General features: G+C 56.5%; 1 protein-coding gene across 1 annotated transcript; it reads right to left on the bottom strand.

Annotated features, from left to right (window-relative positions):
- Positions 1-2,846: 2,846 nt before the first annotated feature.
- On the bottom strand, positions 2,847-13,797 carry Mknk2 (MAPK interacting serine/threonine kinase 2). Its single transcript, XM_032907606.1, has 14 exons — positions 13,673-13,797; positions 13,396-13,512; positions 9,487-9,574; positions 9,295-9,396; positions 9,117-9,214; positions 7,533-7,612; positions 7,272-7,345; positions 6,950-7,054; positions 6,812-6,867; positions 6,607-6,702; positions 6,202-6,396; positions 5,603-5,767; positions 5,160-5,203; positions 2,847-4,931 (listed from the first exon to the last, which is right to left on the bottom strand). The coding sequence occupies exons 2-14, from the start codon at positions 13,444-13,446 to the stop codon at positions 4,706-4,708; spliced, it is 1,380 nt and encodes a 459-aa protein (XP_032763497.1). The 5' UTR covers positions 13,447-13,512; positions 13,673-13,797; the 3' UTR covers positions 2,847-4,705.
- Positions 13,798-15,110: the final 1,313 nt, after the last annotated feature.

Here is a 15,110-nt window from a genome sequence, read left to right as displayed (position 1 = left end):
ATTAATGTATAATAATAATAATAATAATAATAATAATTATTATTATTATTATTATTATTATTACTTGTTTGTTTATTTGAGACAGGCTTTCTCTGTGTGGCCCTGGCTGGCCTGGAACTCGCTCTGTAGACCGGGCTTCTTTCATTTTTTTTTTTTTTTTTTTTTTTTTTTGGAGCTGGGGACCGAACCCAGGGCCTTCGTTGGCTAGGCAAGCGCTCTACCACTGAGCTAAATCCCCAACTAGACCGGGCTTCTTGAACTCAAGAGACCCACCTGCTTCTGTCTCAAGAGTGCTGGGATTAAAGGCGTGCACCACCATAGCACTGGTTTTTGCTTGTTTGTTTAATTTTTTTTTTCTATTCTTTTTTTCAGAGCTGGGGACTGAACCAGGGCCTTGCACTTGCTAGGCAAGCGCTCTACCACTGAGCCAAATCTCCAACCCCTTGTTTAATTTTTTTTAAAGATTTATTTATTTATTTGTTTGTTTGTTTATTTATTATGTATAAGTGCACTGTAGTTGTCTTCATGCACACCAGAAGAGGGCATCAGATCTCATTACAGATGGTTGCGAGCCACCATGTGGTGGTTGCTGGGAATTGAACTCAGGACCTCTGGAAGAGCAGTCAGAGCTCCCACCTCTAAGCCATCTCTCCAGCCCTTGTTGAAATTTTTAAAAAAGACTTATTTTGGGGGCTGGAGTGACGGCTCAGCGGTTAAGAGCACTGACTGCTCTTCCCAAGGTCCTGAGTTCTATTCCCAGCGACCACATGGTGGCTCACAACCATCTGTAATGAGATCTGATGCCCTCTTCTGGTGTGTCTGAAGACAGCCACAGTGTATTCATACATGAAATAAATAAATTTAAAAAAAGACTTATTTTGGGGTTGGGGATTTAGCTCAGTGGTAGAGCGCTTGCCTAGGAAGCGCAAGGCCCTGGGTTCGGTCCCCAGCTCCGGAAAAAAAGAACCAAAAAAAAAAAAAGACTTATTTTATATACAGGCATACTCATACACACACACACACACACACTCCTTTGCCTAGGCCCCCTGCACTAGCTGGGGGCAGGTCTCTGTCCTGACCCTTAACCTTGGAGGCCTTCTCTCCCATCTCTCTTTTCCTCTTACAACCCTTGGATGCCTCTACTCCGTGCTGTGATCTCCATTACCATCAGGACCCAGACTCGAGTCCTTTCTGCCCCCAGTTCCCTTTTGGTGACTTAAGACTACTCCCTCTCGCGCTGCTAACTCCCATGACCCCCATTGCCTGAAGCCGGCAGGCAGACTGGGTCTACAAGCTTTCGATTACAGGCTGTGACTTGTACTGCAGACCATCCTGCCTTTCAGTTCTCCTTGCAAGACTCCACCCCCTACTTTCTTCCTGGGGCCTTCAGTTTTTCTGGGCCCCAGAAACCTTTCCCTAACTACTTCCTCTTTCCACTCCGATCTCCATGTCCCCTGTTAATGAAGCAACTTAAGTCATCAAAAGAGAATCTTCCTCTGGTGACTTCCACGAACACCATGCTGCCCATTGTGCCCTGCTGCCCATCATGCCCACTTGTCACCTCTCCTGAAATATCAGTTTGTCTCATTGAGGACACCATGGGTGTCTTTGGTCTATTATGTGACATTTACCCATTTATTGATCAGTGCAGATGTGTGCTCATTTTTGTTTTGGACAGGGGTTGGTGGGACGTCAGAGAACAACCTTCCGTGTTGTTGCTTACCTTCCCCCTTTCTAGACAGGACCTCTGTGTCATTTGATACTGAGTGTGTCAGGCTGGCTGAGCACAAAGCTGCTGGTCAGCCTTAGAGACGTTGGCATGCTGGATGCACGTCTGAGTCCACAAGGGTGCGGGTCCTCACTCAGAGTCCTCGCAGCCTCACAAGTCATTACTCACTGTACCCTTTTTATGTTTATTTGCTTTGAGACACTATCTGTGCAGACCAGGCTGGCCTGGAACTCAGAGATCTGCCTGCCTGTTTCCCAGTCCACCATCCAGCAAAAAAACATTTATTTTTTTCATTTACTTAATGCTGAACATGAACATGGGTGTAGAGGTCAGGGTATAATTTCTGCGGGCCAGGGAGGTGGTCGTGTACTGTAGCAATCGGAGACCCACTTCTATTTTTCCTTTTTACAGTGCTTCAGTCAAACTGGGCAGCTAGCTTTCTATCCACTGAGCTGGGTTGGGCCAAGACCAGCCCCTCCCAGTCTCCCTGTACTCAGGGGCCACATGCCAAGCTCTAACCCGCCCAGGTGGCACCACGCCCCAGCAGGCCCGGGCAACTAGGGCGGTGACCGCTCTCTGCCCTCTGCTGCCTGCCAGGAACAGCTCGTCCTAGGAGAGGTTGCACTAGTGGAGCCCTCCCTCTTCTATGGCTGTCTATGGAGAGACAGGGAAATCCTGGTGTTGGAGAATCCAGGAGTGGTACTCAGGGCTGCAGGCCTCTGGCAATGCGGTAGAATTCCCAACTGGGTCTACCTCTGGTGACACATAGGTCCGGAGCCCCACGCTGGATTAAAGTCTGGTCACCCCAGCACTTTAGAAGTAGAAGGGAAATAGTCAAGAAATTCAAGATCCTCATCCACTACAAAAGAGTTTGAGGCCAGCCTGGGCTTCCAGAGAATCCTCGCTAGTGGAATCCAGCCACACCCCAAGACACCCCCCCTGGAAGCCACGCCCCTCTTGGTCCCCGCCCTATACTTGTTTTTCTTTTAGCCTGGTGTTTCCGCTCTGGTGATGTCACCTCCCTGGGACACATCCAGAGGTGTGTGCAGGAGCCCAGAGAACCAGGGACTTAGGACCTGAGGGCAGCTGACCTCCTCTGCTGCTGTCACTGCACAGAGATTTTTAAATGACTTTTATTAAATCCTTACAAAACAATACAAAATCCTGGCGTTGACAGTTGGTGGGAAAGGAGTCCGGAGGTCAGTTCACCTGGTACGATGGAGTTGAAAGTGCTTGCATGTCCCCCACTCTACAACAGGTCTCTTAGATTTCAGCATGGTTTGTGGCCAAGCCACCCCAGGATCATGTCTCATTCACAGTTAAGGGGTCTGACCACCCGTCCTCCAGGTCGGGCTTGGAGGGACCCGGGAAATCACAGCCCTGCTTGGGGAGTGGGGGTGGGGTCAATGCTGCTCACTGCCCAGTCAGGTTGCTTCAGGAACCTGTGGAGGGGCTGAGTCCTCAGGTGCCCGACAGGACAGCTGAGTCATACTGATGGCTGAGAACTCAGATGCCTAGGAGCCCCCCACCCTCCAGGGGTTCTTTGGAAATGTGTCCACAGAGGCAGGTGGGGCAGTGGGGCAGGACTGGAGAAGGCATGTCACCTCCACTGTGACGATCCTATGAGACTAGGGAGGAGGGTGGAGGATGCTGGGCAGTGGGTGCCCCAGGCCCCCACCCACCAGACCCCGACATTCAAGTACTCTTCAAGAACAGGGAAGCAAGTCAAATTATTTCTTTAAAAAAAAAAAAAAAGCCTAAACTAAACTTGACAAACAATCCTGACCAAGGATTTTTGAGGCCAGGGGCTGCCCTGTAGACACCTGAGCAGTTGCAGGGCAGGGTGGCCTGGCCCCTGGCAGCCGCCCCCGACCAGCAGGGCCATGGAGAAAATGGGAACTCGTATTGCATAGTAGTTCGGCTAGGAACAGTCTACAGGCCTCGGGGCAGTTAGGTCTGGGCACTGCAGGGCCACCGCATCCCTTCCCAGCCTCCCTTGGGTGTCCAGAGGGAGACCAAGGCAGCTTCGACCCTTTCCTGAAAGCAGGCACACCTGAGCCGTTGCCCTTTGGGGGCAGAGGGAAGGTGAGAAACCCCTGGGTATGGCCTCAGCTCTGGGTAACAGAAGTAGCAAGGAGAGCGTAAGAACTCCAGTCCCAGGGGCAGGACGTGGCCTTGGTCAGGCTGAGCCCTGAGAAGGGGCACTCGGGTGCCCTGGGTGGGGAGACATGTGGGGACCCCATGTTTGCTGATGTGAGCCTTGTCCAGCACCTCTCCTGCCTTGGTGGAGCTGGCTGGGTCCCCCTCCAGCTCTGCCCCGAAGTGGAGTTGGGAACAGTAGGCCTGTCCCAGGGCAAGGAGCTAAGCAGCCTGGGAGGGGGTTCTGATTGTCAACCCTCCAAGGGACACTGCAGGTGGGCGATGGGGACTAGGGGGTCAATCAAGTGCACCGTCCCCATCCACCTGCCCCCTAGAGGTCTTTATCCAAGATAGGGAGCCCCGCCCCCACCCCAGACCCAAGGGTGCTCTGGTGGGGAGAGGCAAAACACCACTGTGCTCACCAGGAGGGCCTGTCCCTGACAATCCTGAGGGCTGGGTAGAGGTGTGGGGTGCTGACCCTGCGGGATCCCCAGCCCTGGAAGACAGCAGAGTGGCTGGAGTGGAGGTGGGGGCGCAGGTGGCAGGACCTTCACAGTTGACAGGCGAGCATCGTGGGGTGCAGGCTGATTGGCCTGAACCCTCCGCCCTCCTCCGGGGCACTTGCTTTCAATAGCGGCAAAAGAAAAACAAACAAAACAAAGCCAAGGGGCAGGGGCAGGGGCAGGGTGAGGACAGGGAGAAAAGAAGACACCCCCTAACAGATCCCTACACCCCCAAGGCCCAGCTGAGCTGGCACCTGGGATGGCAAGGGGTGGGGTGTCCAGGTCCCTAGCCTTCAGGCCCTGAAGGGCATATGTACATTGGGGCTAGTAGGGGTCACACGCGATCCCCTACGAGGACCACAGGGGTGGCCGACAGGCTGGCCCTCTGGCGCCTCTGGGCCAGCTTGGACTGGGAGGGCGGGGACAACTGCAGGCAGCGTGAGGTAGCTCGGATGAGCACAGGCTGGTCCTGCCCAGCGTCCTCCTCACACTGGGCCAGCTGCCGGTTCATGGCGATGGCCTCAGCTGCAAAGGACGTGAGGTCTTTGGCACAGCTGTTCCTGGGGACAGGACAGGTCACCGTCACCAGAGTGTACCTTTCGCTGCAGCCTTCTGGAGGTGCCACCCCAACTCCAGGCCCTTCCAGGTACCAAGACCCCAAATCAGAGCTGTTGGGTCACCTCCTACATCAAAGTGCTCAGGAGCCTGGTCCCCACCTAGGCTCAGGGGCTCAGTGCTAAGGGTGAGCCCTAGCACCCCAGGAAAATAAAAGATCTCCCAGGCCTCACCTCTGCAGAACCAAGGGTGTTGGTAGGGTGTTCTCTGGAGCACACTGCAAGAAGAGGCCAGGTTGTCAGATGGCACTTGAGGTGCCTGGCCAACGCTGGCCCAAGTGTATACAATAAGCAGACCCCATCCACACAGTCTGTCATATGCCCCTGAAGACTGTCCCCAGAAGGCATGTGAGCCATGCTGGCCTGGGGCCTCTCAGGGATCCCAACCCTTCTGCATTCAAAGAGCAAGCTGCCTGGAGGGGTGGGGTCTCACAGGGAGGGTTGGGGTCTCACAGGAGTGGGAGGGCTGAGTTCTCAGCCGGGAGGGAGGGGCTCAGAAGCCCCACAGGGAACTACTCCCAGTCATAATGCTAGACCCTTCTTGGATGCTTGCTCTGAAACCCCCGTGCCCAGCACCAGTTGGGCCGGCCCACTCCCCTTCAGACTCCAAGGCTCACCCCCTGCACCCAGGGGTGCTGCAGAACTTGGGCAGCGCTCAGCCTCTGCTTGGCATCTCGCACCAGCAGCTTGGAGATGAGGTCTTTGGCAGCGAAGGAGATGTGGGACCAGTCCTTGTCGGGGAACTCGTACTTCCCTTCCTGGATGCTCTCAAACAGCATGTTCTGGGGACGGAGGTGGGAGAGAGTCACTCCAAAGCAGACCTGGCCCCGTTTAGATGCCTAATGAGGGCAGTGGGGTGGTGATATGCACAGGGCAGAGTGTGGGGACAATGGAGACAGTCACACAGATGGCTCTTCAGTGCTTAGAACACTGGCTGATCCTGCAGAGGACCAAAGGTTCATTCTCAGCACCCACGTGGCTGCCCACACTTGCAACTCTGGTCCCTGGGCACTTAATACCCACTCCTGGCCTCAGTAATACCGGGCTCTCTCAAATGGTGCACGTACACACAGCAGGCAGAACACTCAGAGAAGGACAACAAAAGAGAAAGAAATGGCTTGGGTCTGGGGGTTCCTTGGGTTAGCACCACTTCTGATCCCAGGGAGCCCAGAAACAGTCTAGTGAAGGCTGGGGAGAGGACACAGGCAGGGCATACCTGGCAGGCAGGGCAGGCCTCCCCGCGGTCCCAGCCACAGTCGCTGCCACAGTGGCCTACGAAGGGCGGGTAGCCACTGAGCAGGATGTACAGGATGACACCCAGGCTCCACAGGTCGCAGCGCTTGTCATAGATGCTGGCCTCCTCACTGAAGGCCTCCACCACCTCGGGTGCCATGTACTCCGCCGACCCACACTGTGAGGGCGGGCACAAGTCAGGAGGACACCAGCTCCAACCAATCAGAGGATCCCCAGATCAGCAGGTGATGGTACTGACCACACCCCAAGCCCCGCCCAGCCAACCAGCTGCTGTTGCTAAGCGGAAGGCCAAGCTGGCAGGGGAAGCTGCAGAGCTGGCCTGGCACCTGAGTTCAGTGCCTGCCCACCCCGCCTTTACCACCCTCACCGGGGTGAGCAGCTCTGGCGTGGAGATGGGGGAGCAGTCTCCGTTGAGTTTAATGCCACTGCCAAGGTCGAAGTCACAGATCTTCACTGGCGAGACCTGGGGAAAGGACAGGCACTGTGGAAACGGCTGCACATTCTCCACCCGCGCTGCCTGGCAGGGGAAGGCGGTGGCAGAGCCTGGGTGGGTGCTGGTCGGGCAGCCTCACCTGGTTGGGGTGCTCACACAGGATGTTCTCTGGCTTTAGGTCCCTGTGGGCGATGCCTAGGGAAGTGGAGCGGGGAGATTAGGGGTGGGTACCTCTAAAACAACTAGGCCTGAGGGCGCCCCACAGCCCCTGCCACACCTTTGTTATGCAGGAAGTCCAGGGCACTGGCCACGTCCTGTACCACCACGCTGGCCTCTAGCTCATTAAAGTGGCGCCTTCTGTGGATGTGGCTCAGGATGGATCCTGTGAGGCCAGGGAGAGAGCTAGGTCACCTCCACAGACCAGCAGCTCTGGGCACTGCCTCACTGTCAGGGATGTCCTAGGGCTTCCTTGGGCCCAACACTGGGCTGTGACCATCGGGACAGGAGAGTACAGCCCCAGTTCCCATATCAAAGCTGGGCCATGGACAGTACTTCCGATGGTCAGCGGCTCCCAGCCCAAGTCCCCAACCAGCACCTACCGCCACGCATCTTTTCAAACACCAGGTAGAAGCGGTCCTCCTCCTCAAAGAACTCAATCAGTTCTAGAACATTCCTGGGTTGGGAGGAGGGAGGAAAGAAACTGAGGCACCCTGAGGCCCTCAGCACCTGCTGCCCAGCCCAGGAGGTGACACCCTCATGGAGCCATGTGGCCATGGAAAGCCTGTTTTCCTGGCTGAGCCCAGCCCATGCCCTGTTGAGGTGATGGGCTCTGGCCAGATAGCCTGGGCAGGCCACCTTACCTATGTCCCTGGCACTGGTACAGCATCTCCACCTCCCGGAACACCCTGCTGCGGATATGGCCCAGCTGCTTCTCAATGATCTGCAATGCGGGGAGGACACCGCACCTGGAGAAGCTGCCCAGTCCCCCACAGGCCCCCTGGACCCTGTATGAACTCTGCAGCCCTGGGTCTGGAACGTGCTAGAAGTCAGACTGCAGTGTTAGCACGGTCAAGGTATCCTGTTGCTCAGGAGAGCTCAGGTAGAGAGAGAGGAAGCAGCCCATTCTCCACCCTGACCCAAGAGCCCCTCCACTGGGTAGTTGCTACCCAAGCAGGCTCAGCTCTCACATGATCCACTCAACAAGGCAGCACTCGGCCATCTGGCTGCTAGCCCAGCCGGTACCACACCAAGACCTGCCTTCTCTTTTCTGGGCACCTGGCCTCAGAGTAGACCAGTTCCACTGCACCTGGTAGATAGAAGGCCCAGAAGATGCTGTCCCTGTAGAACCTTTGCTCTCAGAGGAGTCCCTGGTTCTCCCTTCCCAGGTAGACACCCTGACAGCCCCCTCACTCAGCAGGTGGAGGGAGCAGGATCCCAGTGCCAGGATACTGTCCTGGTTATTTGGTAATAAACACCCTTTCCAGCAAGGAGCCTTCCATCACTAAAAGCCAGATCTGCAGGGTGGCCCAAACACTGTCGATCAAACTAGCATACGTCACCCCTACCCTTGAAGAGGCTGGGGACGACTCCACAGAAACCTCCATCCTTCCTGGCAGTAGAATGGACTTCCCTGGTATCCCCTCTGGGATCTATGCCATTGGTGCCTTAATGTCCTCCAGCTACCGCAGCCTCCGTCCTCACCATCTCCTGTGCTGTCATCACCTCTCACTGCACCAGGTGTCAGTGACCACTGAGGACACCAGCAGGAACACCCCACCCCAGTCCTCTGCAGCCCACCAGTCATCCATAGCAGGGGGAAGCCACCATGTAGCCAATACAGCCCAGTCTGCCGTCCTCCTGATAAGGCTGCCCACCCTGCGGGTTACCAGGAGGAAAGCAGCCACCTAAGCACCTGCCTGGGGCCCAGGAACAGGGACTGCCGCGCTGACACCCTAACTTCCAAAGTGACTCTTCCCTTTGCTTCTTCCCTGTCCCCTCAGATGCAGAAAGCCACTATCCAGGTGGGTAGTCCCTCCCAGACAGGTCACCAAGCTTCCCCGGACATGGGGGTGACTGGTTGGCCTTACAGGGTCAGTAGGCTACACCAGGGCCTGGCAAGGCTCTAGGTATACACAGGAGTGGCAAAGGCACACAGCGCCTCAGGATTTCAGTGTCAGCATTTCAACTTCTGTAAGCCTCCCTTAGGCCAGTCATCCTTAGAGGCAGAGGCCCGGCCTCAGGGGCATGTGGGCCAGCATGGCCTCCAGAACATGGAGTGATCAAGGGCCAGCTGTCACTGTGCCTTTCTGTGACTCCAGGTCTGACCTGGATTCCCAGGATGGCCTGAGTCACAAGTCTTGGGGCCATTTTTAGACACTGGTTTTCTGAGGCTGGCATCTGGGGACTCAAAGGCCACTGGCCTCTGGGGGTGGACCCCGGCTTACCTTGACAGCATATTCCTGGTTGGTGATGAGATTGACACAGGTCTGCACACGGGCATGGGCCCCTTCCCCCAGCACATCCTCCTGCAGCTGGTAGACATCTGGGGTGCGAGAGGAGAGGTGAAGGGCTTGTAGCCCAGTGTCCCTTCCCCAGTGGGACCTGCACCTCTCTGTAGCTCACCTTCAAATCTGCCTGAGAAGCTGTCAGTAGCCCGACAGCGCTTCTTCTTGCGGCCTCTCTTCTTGGCGTCTGGGATGTCGATGGGCTGACTGGAAGGCATGTCTGCAGAGGACGGAGACCCAGACGGTATGTGGTCTGGGTAACCTAGCTCCCCAGAGACCCCCATGGCCTGCCCACCTCCTGGGTGCTCACCAGGTCGGGCTTCACACTGCGGGCTGAAGTCAGAGTCCCCGTGCTGGGCGGGGTCTAAGGAGAAGGCCAGCTCGAAAGGATTCTGCCCCTGTTGAAGGGGAACATGTGGTTCAGGGCGGTCCTGCCAGAATGCCCCAAATATGCAGCAACCTGGACAAATGATCACTCCGTGTCACAGTGCTGAGACCGAGAGCAGCTGCCACCCAACCAGAAAGCAGGCCGCAGCATTCTGTGACTGACCCTCCTCACCCAGTGCAAGGGCCTTCACACAAGTGTCTCAGGGCCTCAGTGACAGGGGGCTGTGGGAGGCAGTCCCTAGGAGATCACAGAATCCCAACTCAGGGGCTTTACTATGAGACAGTGGGTCCTGTGTCTGTCACCTGCTCCTGTTATTGGCATGGGGTAGGAAGCCAGGGACACGCCACAGAGAATGACCCAGCCATGTCACTGAACTAAGGGCTCCTGTCTCCTGACTGTAGGGAACGTGACCTTCCTCTCCCAGCCTGGGGCTGACTGACAGGAAGTCTAAGCCACATGGCCTGCCTCATCTGCTCATGGGTAGCATGGGGACGCCTGTCCAGCCAGCTGACTGAGGGCTGACCTCAGGGACAGGCATGGGATCAAAGGTGGGGGCAGCAGCAGAGCCTAGGGCAGGGCTGTCAGCTTGTTTTCCCACAGCCTCCTAGGTTATCTCAGGACCACACCCTTGGCTTTTGGGCCTCAGTTTGCCTGTGGCACGGGACAACATCACTTCTCCCTGTGCTGCAAGCTCTGATCTCCAGTGACTGTGAAAGCAGTGGTTGAGTGTGGGAGGCTCCAGAGGTCAGGGCAGGGCCCCTTCCAACTTGCTCTGTGCATCCAAAGCCTCCTATCTCTGAGGACCACCTCAGGGTCCTATCTCCAGGGGCCACCAATTTGGTACCCGTAGCCACTGGCAAGAGGGCTCACAAGCAAGGGACCCATTGGAATGTCTGTACAGGGCCATGCCGCATCCACAGTCTACACTGTCTAAGGAGCCTTCTCTGGGTGGCCAGAGTTCAAATTCACACCTAAAGCTCAAGTAGGGCCCCAAAGGACCCTGCTGCTAGATATGTGGAGGACCTTAAGACTGCTTAGGAGAGGAGGGAGCTGAAAGCCAGAGAAACCTGGTTTGAACAGGAGCATGTCGAAACAAAACCCTTCTTCATGATGGCTACTGCTGGCACCTTGGTGGTGTCGTGTGCACGTTGGGAAACTGAAGCAAACTCTAGCTTCAGAGGGACAACCCATCCAGGGAATAAGGCATGAGCTGTGAGTGGGGGTGGGGAACGTGGGTTAAGTCACACCCCTTTCTGGATGTTCAGAGTGGGACGGGCTGACAAAAGGGTTATCTGAGAGAAAAGTCTCTCCACAAAATCCTAGGGAGACCCCAAGGGGATGCAGCAGAGAGCCAGATACCTGGAGAGCAGTGACAGACAGATGGAGAGCAGTGTTGGACCTTGCAAACTGTTCTGCTGCCAGCAGAGAATCACCACTAGGAGGCTGGCACAAAAGGGGCACCCTAGCAGTTCATGGGAAGAGGGCACACAACCCCAGAGCCCTCATAAAACTTGGTGCCTGCAAGGTTCAGTGTACCCACTGGCGTCACACAAGGTGGGGGGTTGGTGAGCTTATGAGAAGGGAGGGTAAACCAGGTTTGAGACCAAAGGTTAGCCTGAGAACCTGCTCCATGCCCATAGCCTGGTGATCTTTCTCTGGGTGGACTGTCATGATGAGAGACAGGGACAGAAGGCAGCTGTCCCCAACTCTGGGAACCTTACAAGGGTGACAGGGACCCAGCAGAACCTCTGACATTACAGTCACTGTCCCCCTGCTTGAAGACTGGGACACATAGGACAGCTAGAGTCCAGCAAAGGTATTGGCTGACTGGAGCACACCCCTTAGGGAGACCTCCCCCCGAGCTCCCAGCACTACCCCACAGTTCCCCAACTTGCACATTAAAGACAGGAAAACAGGGCTGGGGTCTAGTTGAGTCTGTAGAGCACCTGTCTGGCAGGCATGAGGCCCCAGTACCTCTTAAAACTCCAGAAAGAAAACCAGAAACCCAGGTAACTAAAGCCAAGAGGACTGGCAGGTATGTGCTCTTTGCATAGCTGCAGACTGAGGGTACCCAAGGAGAGTGGCCTGGCTCCAAGGAATCAGTCACGTAGAGTGGGGTTCCAGGAGGGGTTCGAGGTACCAGCCCATGGTCACCTGCAGGGCCACCTACCAGCCAGGCCTCCCCACAGTCTCTGCTCTGAGCAGAGCCCCACAGTGGCCACACAGAGGGCAGCTTGCAGTCCCAAGTGCTGTGTGGGCAGTCCGGCCTAGTCCAGCCAGCCTCCCCTGGGTCTGGCTGAGGGCCTTGAGTCAGCAGGCCTGGCAGGAGGTGGCTCGAACCATCCAGAAAGCTAGAGTTTGCTTTGGCGGCCTTGCTGACCGTCTAGGCTCACACAGAGCCCCAGGAAGGGAAAAAAAAAAAACCACTGTAGGTGGCATTCTCAGATTCATCTCTCATTACTGCTCAGCCCCAAAGCAAGCCGGCCAAGGATAACAGACATTTGGGGCAGGGGTGGGGCAGTTGGCCAGGGCACTGGCTGGACAGGCCTGGGAATTCTTCCCTATCTGCATGCTCCTCCCACAGAGGTGCAGGCAACACACACACTCCTGCCTCTCTACAGGGCAACAGGTCCCTGTCCCAGGAAGCCATTACATAATCCAGCCTTCTGGGTGGGGTGGGCAGGCTGACATCACTGCGTCCCTTAGGACAGGACAGGCCCCACCTGCCCACCTTCACCACCCCCAGAATCACTAATTTACGATAAGACTCACCCAGCCACCTTTAATAACACTACAGAGACTTCCTGTTCTGATAGGAAGTAACACTTTGGGCCTGGGCTGTCTTGAGGGAAGGTCTCCACATGCAACCACCAAATGTGGAGGTTACAGTGGGGCAAAGCACAGGTTTCCCCACAAGGCTTCAGCCTGGCTGATCTCAACCAACCAGCACATGGCCAGCTCCAGGCTACAGTGGACAGACACAGGGTTTCCCTGGGACTATACGCAGAAGTAGGGGAGACCAGGCTGAGAGATTGCAAGGAACATATAGCCACTGATCACAAGCCAGCCTAGGGGAGCTCATGAAATAAACAACTAGTAGCAGCTAAGAACTAGTAGCAGGGCTATGGCCTGCTGACATGCTCCCATCCAGAACAAGGCCAACACTGGGGGAAGGCACGGGAAGTGTGGGACCACATACACAAAGTGGGGTGGGGAGCACAAGACTGAGACCAGGCTGAAGGCAAGGGACATAGAGCCACCAATCAGGGGTGGGAGTGGGTCTTGGAAGAGAGAGCTACTAGGCAGCTGGGGACCGGGTGTAGCCTGCAACAAGTAAACACTGCAGGGGACAAATGTGAAGTTCACCTGAGACCACATACAAAAGTAGGAGAGAGCAGACTGAGAAACTGCAAGGGACACAACCACAGATCACAGGGGAGCTTGGAGCAGTTCATGAAGAGTTAGTAGGGAGCTAGAAGCAAGGCTGCAGCTTACTGACTCTCCCAACCAGCACCAGGCAGGCCTGAAGTTGCAAGGAACAGAAACACTAGATTTGCCTAGGATCAACACAGAAACAGATGATAAGACAGGACTGTGATCGGGCTAACTGCAAGGGACACAGAGCCACCAATCACAAGCCTGGGGGTGGGGGTGGGGGGTCCTAGAACAGAGAGCTACTAGGCTGCTAGGGACAGGGCTGCGGCCTGCTGACCCCCACCACCTCCAGCACAGAAGTCTAATGCAAGCACCCCTCCCAGGCCCAGCACCGGCCTCCCGGGTAGGCTCTGCTCACCCGTCGCTGCAATGGGACCCCCGGACAGGACCCCTCACCTTGAACGAACGGTGGAAGCCCTGAAGTTCGGCTGTTCTCTTCTGCACCATCTTCAGTCCGGGCCCCGCCAGCGGGGGAGGGGACGCGGGGCCCGGGGGACGGCTTCGGAGGCGACCCTGCGGCGGAGGAGACAAAGGACCGAGGCTGAGAGGGGCACTCGGCCGGCGGAGCTCCCGCGCCCGGCTCGGGCTACCCTCCTCCCTCGGAGAATGTCGCCCTTGGCGCCGCGCTCACCGGGGTCGGACACCGGCCGGGGTCGCAGAGCGGTCACCTCACCTCACACAGCCCGGACCCCGCTCCGAGGACTGCGCGGGGAACAGCGCCGCCACGGCCACCGCCACCGCCTCCGCCGCCACCAGCGCCACCGCGGACCCCTCCACTGGGCCGCTGCCGCCGAGAGGAGCCGCGCGCGCGGCCGGCGCGGCCACTTTTATAGGCGCGGTCCCGGAGTTGCCCCGCCCCTCGCGTCAGTCTCCGCCCTTCTCAGGGAACAGAGGAGGCGGAGCTTCCAGGGGCGTCAAGGGCCGCAGCAAGAAGAGAACGGCAGGGGTTGCAGAATGCGGCTGCGTGCTCCCCCTTAAGGGGCGGAGCTTAGAGGGGAGCGGAGTGGGGCTGCGCAATGAGCGTGTGAGCGACGCCGAAACACGGCTGCGCACTTCGAGCTCGGGGTGGGGGAGGGGAGACTCTGAGGAAAGTGGCGCGCGGAGCATCCAGTGCGGCTGCGCGCTCCCATGGCGAGGCGGGGCGTGGAAAGATACACGAATGCTGCTGCTTGATGTGTGTGTGGATGCTCGGAGTAGAGCGGCTTGTGGACGGCGTCGTGAGCCGCTTGCGCCTGCGCAGAAGGGCATTGAAGAATTCAGTTTGGGCTGTGAGGCCGTCTTCTCCCGTCTCACTGTTGGCCCACAGACTTGCGCGCTACAGGTTCTGGTTCCTGTTCTTGAGCCGGGTACCGTGGTCAGCTGCCGAAGGAGGGCATGCCCGCCCTAATTTTACCTAGGAACACTGATGCCCTGCAATCCGTCATGGTTCCCTCTTGAACCTCTTGGGTTCTTGGAGCCCTCGGTGGGGATGGCTGGGACAAGAAGGGGCGAGCATTCCCGATTCTGCCAGACTGTGTTGTGTCTGCTGCCTTGGCTACTTTATTGCACAAAGAGGCATTCCCTCTCCAGGGTAGTTTGTCTACAAGTTTTTACCACCATCCTCTGCTGAGGGACTTGGTTGTGTTTGTGTGCGCTCACACGCGCCCTCGTCGGTGTGAGTGTGCCGTATGCATGTAGGTGCCTGTAAAGTCAGAAGAGGGGTGGAGTTACAGGATGCCTGATGTGGGTGCTGGGCTAAACCCTGGGCCCTCTGTAAAAGTAACAGGTTGGCTTAACTTCTGAGTCATCTGTCTGGCTCCCGGCTTCACTGTCGTTGTTAGTGATTGCATTTGCTAAACTAGAAAAATGTTTGTCTCTAATTCAGACTGTCATGCCTGCACAAGGTTCATTACCTGGACCTATTTGGGCAGAGGGCAGAACTCAAGCCCAAGGCAGTCAGAGAAATAATTTCCTGTCAGACACAAACAAGGATCTCTACTCGACTGTTAAAGAAGTTTCCCACCAAATATAGCCTGAGTCCATTCCTGGGACACATATAAAAGAAATAGCTTCTTCCACCTGTGTGGTAGCTGTAGCGTGTGTGTGTGTGTGTGTGTGTGTGTCCACAGGAG

This window comes from Rattus rattus, chromosome 1 (genome assembly GCF_011064425.1).
Source record: "Rattus rattus isolate New Zealand chromosome 1, Rrattus_CSIRO_v1, whole genome shotgun sequence".
Lineage (NCBI taxonomy): Eukaryota > Metazoa > Chordata > Mammalia > Rodentia > Muridae > Rattus > Rattus rattus.
Note: the sequence above shows the minus strand (reverse complement) of the source record. Positions and strands in the feature narration are given on the sequence as shown.

What these genes read in the sequence shown, in the direction of transcription:
- Mknk2 (XM_032907606.1), bottom strand. Translation starts at nt 13,446, where the DNA reads ATGGTGCAGAAGAGAACAGCCGAACTTCAGGGCTTCCACCGTTCGTTC. An exon ending in GTTTGAAAAGATGCGTGGCG is followed by an intron (nt 7,055 to 7,271) that starts GTAGGTGCTGGT and finishes CTGGCCTCACAG; the next exon opens with GATCCATCCTGAGCCACATC. An exon ending in AGCACCCCTGGGTGCAGGGG is followed by an intron (nt 5,204 to 5,602) that starts GTGAGCCTTGGA and finishes CTCTTCTTGCAG; the next exon opens with TGTGCTCCAGAGAACACCCT.